Source organism: Vespula pensylvanica, chromosome 7 (genome assembly GCF_014466175.1).
Source record: "Vespula pensylvanica isolate Volc-1 chromosome 7, ASM1446617v1, whole genome shotgun sequence".
Classification (NCBI taxonomy): Eukaryota; Metazoa; Arthropoda; class Insecta; order Hymenoptera; family Vespidae; genus Vespula; species Vespula pensylvanica.
Window position 1 is genome coordinate 8,413,129 of NC_057691.1, and position 20,742 is coordinate 8,433,870.

The 20,742-nt window shown below is 42.7% G+C and overlaps 1 protein-coding gene across 2 annotated transcripts in view; it reads left to right on the forward strand.

Annotated features, from left to right (window-relative positions):
- Positions 1–20,742, forward strand: part of LOC122630817 (MOXD1 homolog 2) — a 151,353-nt gene that overhangs the window by 79,415 nt on the left and 51,196 nt on the right. For both annotated transcript variants that reach the window (XM_043815774.1, XM_043815775.1), the window contains one exon: positions 986–1,294. In XM_043815774.1, coding sequence (XP_043671709.1) covers positions 1,046–1,294 — 249 coding nt within the window. In that variant the 5' untranslated portion in view covers positions 986–1,045. The remainder of the gene's footprint in view (positions 1–985; positions 1,295–20,742) is intronic.

Sequence of the window (20,742 nt, forward strand, 5' to 3'; positions counted from 1 at the left end):
GAAATGAGGAGAATGACTGGATAAATAATGCTACGTATGTACGTATATATGTAAGTACATACATACGCGCAGCAAATCTATTATCAAGCAGCTTTTTCACTCGGATCGTAAATGTAATTTTTTTTTTACAACGACGAGTAGTAGTAGACGTTCACAAGACACAAGTGTACCTTTATGAAAAATATTTGTACATTCGGCTATCTTTAGCTCGATCGGATGGTCGGTGAATTGATTTAAAGTGATTCGTTTCTTCGTGCGCCTTTTGTACGTACGTATCTGGATCGAGGGATATTCACGGAGACGATGAAATGCATAGCAAGAGCTGAAATATTAAAAGAAAATGTTGTTCTCTTTGCGCGATCGTGTTAAAAAGTTTTAAGTAGCATGAACCAGGGTTACCGGTAGAGTGACTCTCGAATACCGTTTTAAACTGTAACACGATATGTCATACTCGAAAGTAAATATCCGAGGATAGTTCCAAAACAAAAGTTTTATCTTCTACTAACTGAATGAAACTGTTATTGTTACGTATAATAAAAATTTCTATTCTTGATACGTAGTATGTATCTATACATGGAAATGATTTTGTATTCGTACGAGTAGAAATTTTCGGCGATAATATAAATCGTTGCTCGACCGAGATCTAACTGTTACGAGCAAAAGAATATCAATAACGGCGAAAGTTTGGCGAATGCGGCAAACACGACGAAGACGGGCGTGAAGCTGCGACATCTCATATCTAAAAACACGCCGGACGTTTTTCTTATCGGGGGGAGATGCGATCGAAATAACGTGCGTGTACGTACGAATCGGCAAATACAAAACGAGTCCCGAGAGAGGCGATGGGTAGTTTTTAAGGTGTTAAGTCTTGAACCACGATATAAGGATACGAAGGATAGAGATGTCCTTTCGTAAGACTATTTTCGAGCATCTTTTAATTAATTTCAATTCGACGTTCTAAAGGGTATATTATCTCTTTTTACAGATGCACTGAAGCAGATCGTCGTTTCGTAAAAGAGAGAGAGGAAAAAAAGAAGAAGAAACAATGAAATTTTTGGCGCTATCGTTCCTTCTTTTCCTCCTTAACAACGTTTTCTGCGTCGAGTGGAAACACAGCGCGATCTTGGACAATAATTTTCTCGTTCTCTGGACGCCAGGCGACAAGGAAGTAACTTTTGAGATTCAAGTGAAGACACTCGGTTATGTCGGGCTCGGTTTCAAGAAGGAGGACGGTCGAGAGGGAGCCGACATGGTCATCGGTTGGGTGGACAACAACGGTCAGGTTCATCTGCAGGTAAGTGCTTTCGATCAATTTTCAGTAGTAAAATACCTAAACGTTGATTTCGTTTATAGAAATTTAATTCAATAGTTCGTTTTTCATCGACGATCGTATTTCACGTAGGAGCCGGGATTAAATCGATTGATATCGTCGGTACGATAGGCCAGATCGGAGCAATTATTCTCGACTAGATAGAAAATGTTCATCGGTATCTATTTTCCGGACGCTAATGTCGCTAACGATACGCTACAATTTTGCCTCCTTCGTTCCGACAAATAAAACAGCAAACGATCGAAACTCGGACGATTATTACCATCCGAGATTACGCATCCTCGCTCGATTACCGCCGTCGTGCCGAGAATGTAATCGTATAATTATTTCCAAGCTACCGATCCGATACGTACCAACATCCGCAGACACGTCTGATCGCACGCACGCCTTTACGTTGTAATACGATTGTACGCGTAGTCAAGTCTTTGCGGAATATCAATTACGCGGGGGCGAAAGAGAAAGAGAGAACGGTAATAGAGACTCGGATAATCATGGTCGTTTCATAGTTAAGTAACGGTTCTCTCTCGTTCGATCGGATCTCGTATCGATAATTATGGATCTCGGCAACGAAGCCGAACGAAATCGATCCTTTATTAAATCTCGATTCCTCCTCAATTTCGATCCTATTCGCGGCGACATACCTTCTCGATGCCTTCTCGATACTTTCTCGAAGGAGCGCGTAGGAGCTTCGCGAAAAGTTATTGTCGATAATCGGTCATCGTTTTCGCACCGAGGCCTGTTCCTCCTTCGAATCGAGTACTCATGAATTATTCAAACTCTTCTCTCTTTCTCCCCGTCTTTATCTTTCTACGACCGTGCTCGTTATCGCAACGCAAGAATAAAATTTCAAAGCACTCGCTGTCCTCGATGAATATCGATTGTCTCGATCGTTCGATCATTAGCCGTGAAATCATGCTAATTCCTTTTGGAGAATCAATGTTCGATATATTAGGCTTTATCTCGATAGAATACCACTTTTATCTCGAATCTCCGAAGCTTCGTTAACGTGCGAGTTATTCGACCGAAAGAAGGCCGATATCAAAGAGAAATAGAAAACTTCCTCTAAAAAGCTCTTGAAAACGATTAAGCGTTCTGCGATTCATCCCTGTGTCGTGTTTCACGTCCACTATATGACTCGTCCTATGTTAAATCATTGACAGAGAAAACAGGAGGGAGAGATGGGTTCTCGGCCTCCGACGAAAGAAAAAAGTAACGGAGTTTAGTCTCTCCATTTTTTTGTCTTTTTTCTTTCCTTTTTTTTCCAACTCGTACGATGCCACCTAAGCCAGCTTCTTCTTCGAGATCGTGCCAAGTATACGAGACACGTGATATGTTTTCTCTTCTTCTCCCCCTTCTTCTTTTTCTTCTCGGACATCTCATAGTTCCATTAATGGGAACCCGTAAAAGTTTAGCTGTCAGCCACACCATACAGCCGAATATATTTTTTAACCCCAGCCGCGCGAGAAGTTCCTTCTATTCTTCGAGCAAGCGTTTTTTCTTCTTTGGATCGTTCGCCGCACAATTTTTTGCTACACTTCGTTCTTGCCAGCTTTTACGAGTCCCGTGAGCCTTTCTCATCTTCGGCTTTCACGAACGCTCGAGAATAGCCCGCACGATTGCGAATAAAAAACGAAAACGGAAACATCAATCTAGGTACTCGTTATATTTTATCATTTAATGGCGTTGTTCTTTGCTGGAAATCAAGCAATGCGATTTCTTCACGATCTTAATATTTTCTACGTGATCGGAGGACGTAACTCATTAATCGAGCTTTTTCTTTCGCGGTACTTTTCTAGATCGCAAGAAACTCGGGATCGTTCGTAACATCCACGAAACAAGTAAAAAACATCCACGCAAACCTTACAGCTCCCTCAATGACACGTCTCCACCGAACTGTCAAATCGCACGACACGACTACTTATTCCTACGGTTGGGATTGGTTCAGAAAACTGCAACGAACGTCTTCGTATTTCTTCTTTCCTCGTTTCTCCTCCTTGTGTACCCATACGCTTCTTTTTCTAATTTCTTATAAAATGGAAAACAGTCATTCGAGTGCCGGCGAAAGAGAAAAGGAGGTAGATAGGAGTCGATGCGATATAGGAAAGCAATCTTCTCGTCTGGCGACTCCTTCCTATAGGGTTGACCAAGAAGAGAGCAAACTGCTTCCATGTATCTATCTCTATCTATCTATATATACTTATACACGCACACATATACGTATGTGTGTATACGTATCCCCGTAGAACGCGTGTCTCTTTCTTTCTCCCTATCTATCTATCTCTCTCCATTACCTTCGAGATCTCCTAGGTAGGTAGATATCGCGCGGTGGTAAGGTAGGTAGATAGCTGGATAGCTAGCTAGTCAAGCTGCAGATCGCGTCCGTCTCGCGTGTCCGCAATTTTTCCGCTAGAATCGTTGCCGCTCGTTCCATAATGCATGCCGTACCGCGCAATGCTGTATGCGATGCAGCCATTGCCGGACGTTCTCATACACATAGAAAGAGAAAGAAGCTGGAGCTAAGAGAGAGGAAGAGAGAAGAAGCAGGAATGGGAGCGAGAAGCTTTTTCGTTATGATCGTAATCTTAGAACCAGACCAGCCGCGGGCATTCAGACTGGCCAGGCGACCAAGCCCCTGATACTTCTAGCTCTCGTTTTCTTGTCCTCCGTCTTCTTCTCTTTCTCCTCCTTTTTCTTTTCCTTCGAACTTGTACTAGAAACGAAGACGTGCCTTTACGCTGTCCTTCCTGTTTTCGGACAAAGTGACGCGACTCCTCCTTTTCCTTCTTAGACTCGTCGATTCGTTTACTCGCATTTTTCTGCCTCGCTTGCCACCTAGTCGTTCGAATGCTCCAAATTGTTCTGGATATCGTCCAAGATGGAGCCGACAATCCAAAGCCTTTCGTCATTCTCCAGTGTTCGCGAATAGCCGATGCTGATTAGAATGATTGGTTCAAGGGTTCGATTAAAGGGACGATGATACGGGCGACGAGAGGACGGGGAATAAGAATGTGTTTTCGATCGCTATACGTAAAACAAATAGATACGCTAATTACAACGAATTCTCGCACGTTTCGCTTACTCCTACGATTAGCATGCATTTATCTGCATCCAATCGAGACCTCGTTATCCGCTCGAAAAATGGTTCCACCATAATCACGCTAATTCTATTATACGTCGTATAATGGCGAACGCGTAGGAGATAGATAGGATAAGTACGTAGGTATACATATTTTGCGTATCCTCGCAAACAAATTTACTCGTTATCAAATCCGATGATCGAAATCCGAGCACGATTATTCTCGACTTTAAATACCGATTATTAGCCATCAATTTAACGAGAACGCCAACGATTGAAATTATTCCCATCGCTATTCGTTGCTATCCGTAGCTCTCCGCTCGCGTCCGTTCGTTCTTCATTCTATAAATTCTCATCGTTAAAGTCACTTTATGACGTTTCTCGGATCGATTCGAACGATCGCGACCATTGGGCCATCGTATATGCGACTATTAGAAGTATCCTCTTCTTTCTCGACTTGCCACATGGAAAAGAGTTGGGCGGGTCGAGTAAATCTCTTCCAAGAAAAAGGATAAAATGTTTAGTGCGACTTATTTCCTAGAATCAAGACGTGTTATTATGGAATTATAGAGTACGAGTGCTATCGCCGATCTAGGCGGTAGATCGTATTTACTGTCTTTAGACTTTCCTACATGCCGGTCTTTACACTGTCCCTTATCGAACGAAGAGAGAGAGAGAGGGAGAGAGAGAGAGAGAGAGAGAGAGAGAGAGAGGGAGGGAGGGAGCGAGAAGAGCATGCGGAGCGAGAAAGGAGAATTGGTAACGCCGAAGAGAAGGCTAGAGAGGTCTAGGGAGATGAGAGAAAAGAGCAGGAAAGTAATACCTCGCGCAGAATGAAATTCTTATTCCGCATTCTGCGTCGGCAGTTTGCCACTGCAGTCGAGTAAAGTGGTGGAAAAGTGTGGTACGGATAAAAATGTGGAGGTTGCCGGTATGCTTCGTTTCTTTCCCTTTCTCTCTTTTTGATCCTGAAATTCAAATCCGTCGAACGAGATAAAAAGCACGAGAGAAAGTCAAAAACTTTTTTCTTTCTTTGTCTCGATCCCTCTTTTGCTTTTGCTTTGTTCCCGTTTTCTATAAATTCTATTATTGATGTTTTATTGTAAAACAACGCAATGGATTATTTAATACGATTAAGTTCCATGATATTCTTTCTTCTTTTTCCTTCCTACGCTTTACTCTCGTTCTACAAATTTGCGTATGCGAAGCAAGCAGGATATAGGAAATATGAAATATAATCAAGTAATCATTGAATTAACGAAGAATTATGAAAGACCAGGGAGATTAACTCATTGTCAGGAAATAAAACGCGCGGTACACTTATCACGTCGGAAAGCTATCTTTCGGATTTTCGATTTTTATCCCGTACTTTTTTCCTTGTTTTCTTTTTTGTTCTCTTCCCATCGAGAGGTGGATATCCATATTCCAGCAGTCGTTTCGTTCATTCAATTAAAATTTACCGTATCGTGAAATTAATCGAAATTAATCACCGTCTATGAGCATAAATATCATCACGGGCGAACATTCAGAAAATCCTCCGCTCGCGCATTAAATTCTCGTCTCGACGCGCGTATCGTATTTATTAATCAACCGTGTCGAGAATTTAATTTCAATCGCGCTCACGTATCTCTTACCGCGAGGAATAAATTCTACTCGGTTGTTTTCACGAAAAACATATCCACCTACTAACGCGTCCACGTTTAGGTTACAATGCGGTCCATTTTGCAAGAATTCGAGAATTAGACCTTTGATCCTTTCGACGAAATATATCATTACATTCTGTTCTTGCGATACGCTCCAATTCCAGGTCGAGCTTCGCTCTTTATCCAATATCATCCCCCCTTTATCAAGATCAAAACACTCTCGTTTTGCGCAAAAGGCTCTGTATTACTAGCAGTTTGCGATTAAATCATCGATAAGCTTTGAAATCGAAATCTGAAAAGGGGGGCACGGACAAAGAGGAAAGGGAACCGTCCGAAATGAAAGAAAAAAGAACTTTTCGATGGTAGGAAGGAGAAAAAAGAAGAGAGAGAGAGAGAGAGAAACAATAGAGTTTAATAAAAATGCGTCTACCGTGCTAGCTTCGCAGTCGTGCACACGTCCCAGCGTGTGCGACTAGCTTTCGAAAAGGGTAGCCATAGAGAGAAAGGGAGTGAGGAGTTTAAGCTCGACCCAAAGCCTAGGAAGAGGGGAGAGAATAACCGTGCAGAGGCTATTCCCAAGGTACTCCTGCCATGGGATCCCTCCAATGCGATTTTACCCGGCGTAAATAGGATTCAGCGTAAATGCAGTTACGTGCGCGTACATACTCGTACTTATATACGTCTATCTATCCCTGTGCCCTACTTACCGTATGCGTGTGCGTTAGTGAGACAGTGCAAATACGTACGCACGACAGATTTGCGTTTAATGTAGCACGAGGAAAATCATTTCTCTTTCTCTCTCTCTCTTCCTTACGCGCGTAGCGTATCCCTATGTTTCTATCTTTATCTCTTTCATTGTTTCTTTCTGCTTTAGCATAAGTTACGTACATGTTTTTTCGTTCTCCTTGCAATTCCGATAGAATTTCGCAGCAATTTCGATAGAAATTTGTAATAAAATTGGTCTAACAAGGATGCCATCTATTCTTTTTCCTTTTCTTTCTCGTTTTTAGCTTAGGAGAAGTAACGTTAATTCCAGCCATACCTATTTTCACGTTGTTGAATCGAGTCGGAACGAGAAGTCCTGATATGGCATTCAAAATGAACTCTACCCATCTCTCTCTTTCTATCGTTTTCTCTTTTGGCGGTCTTGATAGGGGCGCGAAGTGGTCGCACGAGTGCTTGATGCGAGTAGCTGAGAAGATTTCAACCTCGCATGCTGATTCCACCTTTGAGAGCGTCTTCGGTTTTCTGCCGTTCCTTTTTTTCCTAGAGTCTGTTTCGGTTGCTTGGAGAATCTCTTGAAAGGCTCGCTCAAGTGCCCAAAGTCGTCTTTGATCCTTGAGCGTTGAGTTTCGCGAAGAGACTAGATTTTCTTCTTCCTTTTCTTTTTCTACATTTTCTTCGTCTTCCTCCTCCTTTATATAAATACGTATTTGATATTCCAAAAATTCTTTTCGTGGTCGACATCGCAAAAGACTTTTGCCAAATTATAAATTTTTACTTCATGTATTATCTCTTAAACGCGTTTCAACTTTCAAGGCGTTACACGTCGGAAAACGTAAGAGAGATAACGATGTTTAATGTAGAATCGAAGCACAGTTACCTAATCGGATAACGCATTGCGATATCGCTTTGGCATAGAGGCATTACGTGTTATTTGCGAACGTAATACCAACAGCAATATACTTTTCTCTCATGATTTAACTGTCTCTTTCCCTCTCTTTCTCTTCTTTCGTACGAATAGATTTACTTTATAGCTTTTACCGGGTTAGTTTTGTTATACGTCGGCTAAACGTTCGCGCCATATAAACTACATTTACGTGATCGTTAAGAGCTTATTTAAAAGGAACGAAGGAGAATTTCCTGCATTCTCTTTTCCTCCTCGTATCGCATCTTCTTCTTATTTCCACGTATGCGATATCGTTTCTCCTCCTTTTACTTGCCTCTCCTCCTCTTCTACTTCTTTCCTATGCCCTCTTTTCCTCCGCCTTAGGAATGACTTTTATATCCTCCCGTAAAGCCTCGCGCCGATACATTTTTCTTTCCTCGTTGCACACGATGTATCGTAACATACATATGCGTGCGCACATAACCTACGTAAATACGTTTGTGATACACATAGCCCAAGGATATTCGTGCTTAGGTACATATGTACATATACTATCCACTCGGATATTTTTCCTTTTCCCGCACGAAACAATAGCGAACCGTATAAGCGGTCAGAAAATATTCGTGCTTATCGATAGCTCCTTACAATTCTTTTTCTTTTCCTTCCTTCTCTTTTTTCTTCTTCTTTTTGCTTTCCTTTTTTTTTCTTTTTTCTTTTATCGAGATCACCGATAAGAACCGGAGAGAGGAGCACAGCACTTGGACCCTCTTTGATATTCTTACGGAATTCGTACACCTCTCTTATCGGGAAAGTAGAAAAGAAATAATATATGTCTACGCATGTAGTAGAAAACAAAAGGAAGTTTGAATCCTAAATATCAGAACGTATGGAAGCGGAGTAGACATGTCTTTGAAATTAGGTAAAAAGGCTTTTACCCTCTCCCTCCCTCTCTATCTATCACGAGTGAAACAATAAGAGCGAAGGAAAAGGAAAGGACAGAAATAAAGGAAACAAAGCGTTTCACCTGCATCCGTCTTCGAATGATGGATCGTAGCTCGTTTGGTGAATATAGATCGGCATTATAATGCATCGGTACGCTTCGAGTTCTTCTCTCTCAAATCGGGCCACTCGCTTCGACGAAGCACCGCTACTTTCTCGATAGGGAGTCGCGATCGCTCGAGTCGATACTGTCAAAACTCTCGTACATGGGGCGTGAACGAGTACTCTGCCGGGACCACCGGAATTATTATCTTTTGATTTCCCTCGTGTGCATCGGGTGGTCAAGAATTTTCAACGAGACCCATTTCTTTCGCTTTCTCTTTTTCTCTTTTTTTTCTCTTCGCCTATTTCTCTCTCTCTCTCTCTCTCTCTCTCTGTCACTTTTTTAACTTCAAAACTCTCGTCGGTTATCGCAGTACCGCGATCCATCGATACTCCATATCGGTTTATCAATCGTGCGAGGAATTATAATGGAGTGCGACGCGTAAACTCGTGCTAGGATCTGTCGTTAATTTCAATTGATATTTTTCAAAAGTCGTTTCTTATCGATCGTATTAAAAAGAGAGAGAGAGAGAGAGAGAGAGAGAGAGAGAAGAACAGGGTAATCGTCAGTCGAGACAAGAACATCACTTTCATTTCTCGCGCGTGCATTAATCGAGCGATTAAGCGATTAAGCGATTAAGCGATTAAGCGATTGATGTTCCCCGGGTAGATGAAATGAAAAATCGAAGTTCGAAAAAGCTGTCGCAACGATGTGACGATCGAAAAATAAAACGGTAGACGATATAAAATAACAATTATACGCGTCGGGGAAACGATTAAAGAGATACATTTTTCCGGTCAGCAAGCGAATGATCGCAACTGTCACGAATTCTACTGTTCTCTCCCTCTCTCTCACTCTCATAAATATGCTCAGCTCTCTGTTATCAGAAACTGATATGTCTCTGACAACTGATCTGATACGAATGCAAATTCGTAGGCACGTAGACACATAGTTATTGAGCCGTGAAATACGATCTGTCAATAAATAATGGTAATCCGAGGCTAGAGATCGTATGGGAATTCTGATTTCACCGTTTTGGAGATACTAGCCGAGATGTAAATCGTAATTGATGCTTATTTTTCACTTGCCCGTCCCATCCTTGTTACCATAAATCCTTCCTTCTTTCGCTGCACTCTCGATCTTCCGACAGATAACTACGTACGTTCGGCCCTTCGAATCGAATCTAAAATGCATGTATATACGGAGAAAACAATTCCGTTTGTTTTAATGAAGCTCGCAAGAATATAAATCGATTTTATCGTCCAACCAATATACCATCTCCCTTTCTCCCTGTCACATTCGTTTTCGATAACAAACGTTTCTCTTTGTAATAACTTCGTCGCATTTTCTCTTTTCTCTTTGTACTACGCGTCTTAAACGTCTTACGGAAAAAGATACAATCTTTTCTACCGTCTTATTAAAAAGTTTCTTTATTATAAAGTTATGTGTCCTAACTTTAATGAATGTCAAACAGTTCGAATCTCCTCTCCCGAGAAATACCCTCGACGAACCCCGAAGGAATCCTACCTCCCTCCTCGACGTTTTAATTATTTCATTAGGCAACATTGACTCTCATCGGTATCTAATTACGCGGAATTAGATGTTCTCTCCGTGTAATAAGTTGAAACAAAACGAAAGTAAAAGGGGATTTAGAACGACGAAGGTAGAGCCAAAGCGTAACATGCCCGGGAAGAAAGTTAGAAGCGTCCTGTTAAATTGGGTTCAACTTCTATTGGCTTTCTGGGACGATGGTATACAATTCATCGATCGTGTTGGAGGCTAAGCCAATTACCGATACAGGCTTTGTCTTTTTGTTTCCGTAAGGTACTCCGTTTCTTTCTTTCTTTCTTTCTCTCAACCTTTCGCTTTCGCTTTCGCTTTAATAGCCGATTCTTTTACGACGAGAGAGGTTTACGAGCGTCGTTCGTGACTAACGTTCTTCTCGTTCCAAATATTTACAAAGGATTTCTAACAATTGTAATTTTTGTCAAGGATCGACGTGCGACGTGCGACGCGGGACAGTGAAAAATCGATCGTTGACGTTAAACGTTACATTATACATTGCGATCATCGAAGATAATACGTGTTTTAGAAAATACTTACACGTCGTACGTAACGCAAGGCAATTTCCGATAAAGTTCATTCTTTCTCTCTCAGCCTCGACGCTTTTCGTTTCGACTTCCGACGTTGGAAGTTCGTGTCGCGTACGGCTTAATACAACTACCGACGTTCTAGCGCATTCAATTTCAAAGCTTACATCGAAAAGGCATAACGGAAGAAATGGAAGTTTCTTTAACAGAAAAATCCATACGACAACGATACACCGCCGCCGTGCCTTTCGATTTCCAACTTCCCTCGCCACAAGTGGAGAACCAACGTTTCGCTTTTTTACTCTTTATATTTCCGCGATATTTACAGCTGCTCTGGATATTTGATTTCCTTTTTCGTGCGGTAGAAAGGAGGTATACCTCCTTCATTCCCATCGACGCGTTACGTATCTATAGATGTACGCGCTAACCTACCTATCTACTCTCCTGCGCGTATACGCCAACACTTTGATTTTTGATCTCGATTTTCGTCATTTCAAAATACGTCACGGTCTGCCGTTTCACGTACACAGATATTGCCATCGATCGATCCAATTTATCCACGAGGAAGGAAAAGATGAATCGAACTTTTTCCGATTGACAAAAAAGTCTCTGATCTTGTTTGCGATAGGTAGAATATCAAAGAAAAAAAGCAGAGAAGTTTGACGATATTTTATATCCATTTCAAGTGGACATTTGTCCGTATCCTTTTGGAATGGACGAGCACGGAGGAAGAATCGCTTTAAATACCGGTGGCTGTCCGACGAATTGTCGCTCGAACGAACGGACGCTATCGTATCCGAGCAGTGGCAGAGGATGAGAGAAAAAAAGGGAAGGCGTTATAAGCGTCGACATGACTGTGAAACGAAAGAAAAAGAAAGAGAGAGAGAGAGAGAGAGAGAGGGACAGAGAGAAAGAGAGTGTGTATGTGTAAATGTTCAGAAGCGACGTTTATCGAGAAGCCACTGTCACGATCCTATCGTTGCGGACCCTTACTCTTATTTTGACAAGTTATTCCGGTGCACGCGTTCGCCCTAATATCACCGAGGCCCACTTTGCATCGTGCCGGTTGAACGATCATCGATGGAACGGAGAATGGATTGACTCGATCCGCATGTCGACCGACATTTTTTGAGATAAGCGAATGGGGGGTGATTGGAATGTCTTTCGAAGGATCTCGATCGCAACATTTACTTTTAAGGATTAGTCTTCGCTTTTGCGTTTCTTATTATCACCATTCACGCGAATCGTTGATAATTTGAAACGATTGCAATTATCGAACGACGATAAATCGTGCTCCTTACGAATCGATCCAATAATTTAATGAATCCACGTTGGATTTTAATATTCATATAATATTCATAAGTATTCCGAGTGAAAAATGAAGGGTTCGCCGAAATATTCGTAATATTGCGAATCGCCATTTCGATTACAAAAGAATCGCATCTGTCTCGTGCGAGGATATAACCGGACGACCGACCATCCTTTTCATAATCGACTTTTATCGATTATCCACTCACCGACCGGAATAAACGCGCGGTTATGCGGGAGAAGAGAATTTTTCCATCGATTACTCCTTACACGCCTCTGCCTTTCTTCCGTGCAAGTAATTTCTTCTTTGACGACGATTTCCATCTCCTTTTTTCGTATAAGAATTACCACCTCGGATGTACCAACCACCGAACGAACGCGACCTTTCGAGACAAAATTCATAAAAAGATGCTGAAAGAGAAATAAATGGACGAAGGGAGAGACCATCGAAACGAATAGAAACCCATTGACTTAAATGGATAAGTACCAAACCGAATAACTGGATAGAAAAAAGAGCTCAAAGTTTTCTCGCATCGAAATAAAAAGCAATTCCAAAAACTTTACCGACACGACGAGATACAACTTCCTGTTCCTCTAAGTCGTACGTTTGTAAGAAGTAATTAAACAAAAAGACTCTCATCTCTCTCTTTCTCCCGTCTTTTTATCACTTTTTACCACTATTCCATCTCTCCTATCAAGACGATCCATAATATCTGGCGGGCTTAATCCACCGACAAAGAAAGTCTACCGTACACCAAGACACTTATTTATTACCCTCCGTTTGCGAACGACTACGCGAAACCAGCCCTTTTTCCGAGCCGAAACGAAGCTAGGATAACGATACGGATGAAAACGCTCGTTGCGACATTGGAACGAGAAACTACACCGTGAAAATGGAAAGAAAAAGACGGAAAATGGAAAATCCTTAATAATTGTTTCCGTTATTTTCGTTTTCCGTAAAAACCTCGAGAAAGTCTAAAAGCTCGAAAAGAGAAGTCGACTTTTTCAGTCCAACCAATACGCTCTCGTCCTTTCTCCTTTTACACGCGTAAAGCAGGATACCGAGGGACGGTTTAGGTGGCAGAACGATACAAAGGATCAAATCTGGCAGCTCTTAACGACCACGGCTTAGAATAGAATCCTCGGGACAAAACTGGCTTACACGAGGTACCTCGACGTGTCTCGTGGAAGAAGAGAAGGGTTGTTCGTTCGGTGAAGATCGGAGGGTGATTTCGAAACGGGTCATTTTCGGTGGTGATTGTAGCGGACGTCGGATCGCGCTTGGAAACAGATAGAAACTTAGTTTTAGTCGACAGATAGTGGAGAATTATCCTCGAACGTCGCAACCACCTTTCCTTCCTCCTTTTTTTCTCCGTTCTTCGTCCTTCTTCGTTCCTCCCCATAGTGTGCCTCTACGGGGCCTGTAACAAGCGCGACGGTGTAAGGTCGACTTTGCCGAGTCAGCCTCTCCGACTCGTACAACGCTTCTATCCTCCTGCCCATTCCTCCGCTATCGCTTTCTTTCTCCACGCTATCCTTCTCCCTCCTTTCTCGTATCGAAATTCCCGAGAGCTTTTCTCCTCGAGACGAAACAAAAATGCTCGTGTCTCCTCAAAGACATCGCCAACGAGGGTAGTTCGCCTCTTCTTTTTCTCCGTCTTCTTCTCGTTGCGAGGAATATAGGAGGAAATTGAGACGCTGCGAAAGCAAAAGCAAAAATTTGCGGAAGCACGCGAAAGGATTATATTAACGTCTGTTCTTAACTTCCTTGACTCAGAATGCCAGGGGATCCTTTAAGACTTTAAATATCGGATGTATGCTAATTGATGGATTGGAAATAATTTCCTTTATTGCCAACGAAAAGAGGTTCATTATCCTAAATCGTTCTTTGGCTTTCATTAGACATTCTTTCGACCGTTTGATGAATTCAATTTTATCTCGTAGAAGAAATGTAATTACTAATTATAAATGCGCTCACGTAAGATGCACGTTGTTAAATTCCCAAGACTTGGGCGTACATAATGGAATTAATTTTTCGCAGCGCGTTCTCACGATCGAATTAGAGATGAATTTTTTTCGTTCGTTACACGGTTGAAAACCAAGTAATCTCGTTTTCCCGTTCAAGAAGATAAGCAAGCAGCTGCAACAGTCACGTGTAATACATTATCTCATCTTGGAATAATTACTTGAACGGATTAGAAAGGCCTTGCCGAAAACGGCGTATCTCGAACGTAATTATACCGCTCGATGGACAGGTTTTAATAAAGGGATATCTTCACGTCATCTTAACATTTTTGTTTTCGGTATGTAGACGCGACGCGCTTGTAACGGAGGACGAGGAGGAGCTGGAAAGGATGCCGGTAAGCGGGCATCAAGATTTCAAAAACCGGCTACCGCTTTTCACTCCGCCTCTTCCTTCTCTTCGCGTGGGAGATACCAACGCGATATTGCAGGAAGCACGTGCGTGACACGTTTTTATAAGGCTTATTATGATCGGAGTAACAGCGAGGTCTCTCATTTCTTAAGATTCACGTTGACGCTCGAGTGTATTCACGTGATCGTCGTGAATTCAATGAACTTTGAAACGATCGTCGAGTGATAAAGCGGTAGAAAGAACGCGGATGTGGAAGAGAGAGAAAGAGACAAGAATTCATAGATGTCGTAGATTTCGATTTAAAAATTATATTCTTAGTATATCGCGCGCGTATCGAAAATCATCGTCAAAGTTATCGCCCTTCAATTACCGTCTTTTGCTTTCTCTTCTACTTTTTCCTGCTTCATTTTCTTTTCCTTTTCCTCTCATTCTCGCGATACTCTTTATGATTTCAATCTTCCAGGCTTTGTCTCTTGGCTTTATGAGATCAACGGGCAAGAGATACCGACCTTCCAGACCGATTTTTACTAGCTCGTAGAAAGAGAAAGAGAAAAAGAGAAAGAGATACTGGTTGCAGCCTCTTAGGAATCGCCGAGATCCGACTTGATTACTTTGCAGCGATAAGGTCTTAGGTCGAGGACGAGTATGATGGGAGATGAGATCGCCGTGGGTAAATTAATTTCACTCTAGATCGTCTCTTTAAAACCGTCTCTCAACGTAATTGTTATAACGATTTCGACGGCAACGAGTAGAAATTCATTGCTCATGACTCAAAGAATAATTCGAAGTAATTAAGAACTTGTCCGATGCCAATTCGTTTTCATTTGGCGAAACGTGGAATTTTATCGAAGATTTAATGCTCTGGCATGCGTCTTTCTCGCACGGTCAAATCGATATTACTATAAATTTTCGACAAATTTCAACACGCGACTTTGATAGAAGATTACACGTGCGCCCACACGCTCGCGCGCGTACTTGAAAGATCGTACTCTGATAGGACGCTATCTCGCGGAACGAAGATTCGTCGTCCATTTCTCTCGCTCTTTCTCTCTCTCTCTCTCTCTCACACGCACACACTTCTGTCTCGTCTTATAAAGCGGACGTCCATATCTCTGGGTCCAGCTGCCGCCGCTGCTGTAGTTACTCCCGGAGAGCAAAGATTTCTTCCTTTTCTTTCTCTCTTCCTCCGACCTCTTCGTTCTCGAACGAAAGACTCTCTGAACTCCTTCGTATGTGAATGTGTATCAGGAATGATGCATAGAGGCCGAAGGATGAGAGAGAATGAAAGAGAGAGAGAGAAAAAGAGAAAAAAAAGGATAGAGAAAGAGGAGGACGGAGATAGGCCTAAGGAAAGACCGAGAACTAAGAGGTGGAACTAGTTATGGTAATGAGGAGATGCAATGATAGCCTCTCGTCCGCTCCAGCTTCCCTCTCTCTCTCTCTCTCTCTTGACTTCTTTAGCCTCATCCCGTTCTCGTATGGCAATGATCTTCTTGGACCGCTTACACCTTTTATTCCTTATTGTCCGGTACGGCTGTTATCCGTGTGAGCCGTAATCTGTAGTATCTTCTATCCTCGTCGTACTCCTTTCTACAATCGTATACGCGCGAGCGAGCACGCTCCAAAGGTAGATATAACCTACGTACGCCTTCTTCTTCCTCCTTTGTGTGCGTGGCCAACGTCGTATAATGGGACGGCTGCTCACTTTAAACACGGTAAATAACTCGCAGTGGCGCCGCATTATCTGGAACGCGGACGAGCGCCTTCGTGATTCTTTTTCGTATTCTTCGTATCCTCTATCTCTTTTTTGTCTTCCTTTCTTTCTCTTTCTCGTCCACGTCCTCAATGATGCTTTTCCTCCTTTCCTTCGATTTATCTTTGCTCTTGCCTTTTTCAATTCACTCTTTTTTTTCCTTTTCTTTTTCTCCTCCCCCCCCCCTCTCTCACTCTCGTTCTCTCCCCGAACGCTTCGTTCTCCCAATTGTGATAACTTTCCGCGAGTATCGCGAACCGGCTACGCGAACTTAATTTCCGCTCGTCGTTTGCTTTTAATCCTCGATATTTATAAGCTTTCCTAACTCTCGTGCACGATACTCGTCGATTGTTCGGCAGGTATTCATCGACGAACGATGGAAAGTTCTCGTTGTTTTGTAATTTTAGAGTTACTCTATCAATCTACGCGCGTGTCCATATATAAACGATTATATATGTATAAGGGGAACGATTATGGCGACGTGGGAGGAAACTAAGAGACGCCGATATTGCGCGACACACGGGACGATTACTCGAAGTAACCACGAGGATCGTCGTTCGGAGAACGACGAGTAAAGTATACCCTACACGTCCCCGTATAATTCGTATCATAACGCGTACCTGTATCATTCTCAGGGCACACCTTGTACGTGTCGCACGTTGGAAATTGCGGTAAGAGAGAGCAGGGATTATGTAGATATATGTAGAATTATGTAGATTCGAACACTTACAACGATGTAATCTATTTGTTGACCGTGAGATAGAGAGCAAAGCAAACAGAGAGAAAGAGAGAAGTATCATAGTTACGTGGGAAGAAAACACGCGCGTAAGAAGTTTTCGTCGCGTTGGTGGAAGGTAGTACAGGCAAAAGGAAACTTCGTTTCGGATGTAGTCGCTTTTGCTCCGCGAGAAAGCACGTCGAAGTTAAAACTTTTCGGTTGGGAGCCTTTGAACCAACGAGGACGAGGACGAGGACGAGAACGACGAGGAGCGTCTAAATTTATTTCGCAACGTGAAAGAACTCTCCTTCTTCTCTTCGTCGTTATGAACCCACCTCCTGGAGTAACAAGTTACAAGAGAATTTTCTTCTTGGCCAACGGGAACGGCTCGGCGTGCAAAGTGCACGAGATAATTGATTATCTTTCGCGCGCGAAGAGAGCGAAGCGAGCGAAGATATAAAAAGAGAAAGAGAGGGAGAGAGAGAGTCTCTTGTGTGCGCCGAGTTTCGAGGTAGATTAAAGAGAGAGATTAAAAAATTAAGAAGGATGCGAGATTGGATCTCTGTACTTCGCGATCGCCAATTTATTTCTTAATTAAATCCCACTCCTCTCAGGCGTAGATAATTAAATTAAATCATGCGCGTTCGTCCTCGTGCGTAACTTTTAATTTCCCTTTAGGATATTTTAACGTATCGAACTGTAACATAAATCATTCGACTTTTTATCCGGATTTAATTGAGATCTCCTCGTACGATCGAGGATCCAAGATAATATTCTTTTTCTTTCTCCCTATGTTCCTTGGACGATAGCGTAAACACGCTTCGGTCTTTCTCCTTTCGTCGAGTCCGAGTCAGGTATGGAGAGAAATCGATTAAAAAAAAAAAAAAAGAAGACGACGAATCGGTGTGTGGCAAGCGATAAGATCCGAGGAATTTTTGAAATTCCTTTCGCCAGCGGCGCGATGCGAAACGGAATTATCTGTAAATTCGACAAATTATCGAACGTGTATCGTTCGTCGTACGCATAGGTACGTAAGGTCGCCACGGAAAAAGAAGAAGATACTCGCGCCTTGTTAAGATCATCGAGTCGAGAAACGGCACGGCCCACTGCTCTTCGTCGTCGTCGTCGTCGTCGGAAGATAAATTCGAGCTATTTGGCTACTTAACTCGCATTAGAGCTAATTGGTATAACGGGGTGTATCCCGTTTAATGATTCCCCACTTTAAAGTCCGACGCGGTTAATTTTCGAATTCGAGCTGTTCTTCGTACGCAGTACTTACGTACGCTCTCCTTCTATCCTTCACTCCTCTCTACGCGACTAACACGTAGCTGTAATTAGTATCGACATCGACGACGTCGATCGATCCAACATTAACCAACTTCTCGTATCAATTAGCGTTCTTGTCGACTAGTCCGACTTATTTTTCCTGTTTTATTGGAAAACGTCGATATCGAGGTAACGTAAAAAAATGAATTTTAGTACCAACGGTTCCGGTATATCAAAGTCAATATTTCCAACGTTATCTGCATTTGATCCGACGAAAAACCGAGCGATATCTCACCGAAAGAATTAAAGTTTTAGGAAGTTGATCGTTGGAAGACGATTTACGATATATCATTAGAATTCCGTTATTGAAAAATCGATCTATTCGCGATATATCGGAATATCGAATACTCGATTGAAATAGTTTACAACGATTTTACTCGATTACATACTGTCTGCGTAGATAAACGCGTAGAATCGGCGATACGCCACGAATCGTTTCTATAAACGATTTCGATCGAGCGAGAGAGCCGGCTCGCGATCGGGATCATTCCGTTCTGTCCCTCGTTGCAAGCGGATAATGTATCGCGGCCACGACGTGGTTGCGGTCAACCGAGACGCGCGGCTCGTTCGACCGGAATACCAACGGAGGAGACGGCCATGGTAAAGGGAGATGACGAGGGGGATGGGAAGTAAGGAGGCTCTCTTTCGAAAGGCAAAAGAGAGAATCCTTCGATCGAACGTACGCACGTAGGTTCTTACGTTTCGCGTATGTAACGAGCGGCAATAAGATGGCCGAAAAAAAACTTCTTTCGCGAAGAAAGAAAAGACGAGTGGAGTATTTTACCGAGTTAAGAGAAAAAGACTAAACAAGAAACCGACGAAAAGAGACGTCGAACTCCTGACGTGAGAGGAAGCGTAGCGTGATACCGGAGTACTCGCTCATATATCATTCTCTCTCTCCCTCTCTCTCTTTCTCGCGCGCAGACTTCTTTTCTATATCTCTTTTTATTTGTAGAAAAAGGAAAGACAAAGACGGAGATGCTTCATTTTCGTCCGAAGAAAATGGCAATGTTTTTCTTTCGTGTTACTGACAGTTTGCTACCCTCCGCGCTTGCGTTCGAATAATCCTCTCTCTTTTTCTCTCTCACGAATCGAAAAGGGGAAGACATTGACGTGCCGTCTTTGATATCCACTTTCGAGCAAATGAAAGGTACGGAGAGCGTGGAAATGGTCGAGCTCGTTCGACGAGCTCCGACTGGCCTTTTGTGCAACGAGAACCTTGCACGCTGTGGCCCCTTTATGTCCTGTGCCTTGCGTTTCAAAAGTCTGCCTGCGTGCATCGCAACCCGGCCGATGTGATTGAACCGGCCCGATGATGGGGGTGTTAAATACGTTGCTTTCGAGCGTCGATTTTTGTTTCGCTGCTATGGAAAATTCTTTACCATTTCGCTCCAGTAGGCGTGCTGATGCGTAAGTAATTAGACGCGTAATATTCTAGAGATCCTACTCGAGATCATAAAGCGTTACGTATATCTAACGGGAATTGATAAATGATAGAACGGAACGAGCTTAAATTCATTTTGTATATTATATTCGAAGGTAAGGGAAGTTTTATGTCGGGGTGTAGAACGGCCTCGAAAGTGGAAGCATTTCCCAGGAGAGAGATGAGAAAGAAACTAGCGGTGGAAAGAAAGACGGATAAATTAATGTCAGCCGCACACTCGTTGTCTGGAAAAAGCAGGTAAATAAGTTATCAAGGAATCTGCCGCAGCGTCTTTTCCACCCTTCCCTCTCCCCTCCTCCTTCTCCTATCCTTTCCTTCTTCGTATTCTTCCTCTCGTTCATCATCCCTCGCTCATCTTTCAAGACATTCGACGAGAAATTAACGAAACGCCGTGCGATTTATCCTACAGCTGATATTTCATCCCCGAAATGATCTCAGCATATACACTCGCACGATTGCTTGTCAAGTAAAATGGTTTTTCGCACAAAGTCGTTACCCAGGGTAAACGAAACAAGACGAACCAAATTACGATCTTCTTCGCCTCTCTTGTCTTGCTTTTATTTGTTTCGTTTTATTACTAAAAACGACGTAACTATCCTTATTTAACAGCAACTCGTTTCGTTAACCGACTGGCAAAGAAGATTTTATTCCGGCGCTTTGGTGGGTCCACTTGCAAATTTTACCCCGTGAAACGCGTATGAGATGAAACAGCGAATTAAAAAGGGTACGCAAAACCGCCCACTTTTTTCACGAAGGAAAATAAGAGAGAGAGAGAGAGAGAGAAAATAAAAATATGTCAAATCGTTTTAGGGAATGAACCTTAATGGAATCGTCCTGGAACGTAGAACGAAATCCACGTTACGACATATAGCCATGGAATTCGCTCGCTCTTATCACGGTAATTTCACAAAGGACGAAGGATTTTCGGCTGCTTGGCATTCCCCACATCCTGTGTACGTCCTCTCGAAGCCGTAGATGGTTGCCTCCATGGCTGACGGTTTCGCCTTCCGACAGAAATGCCGAGCGTTC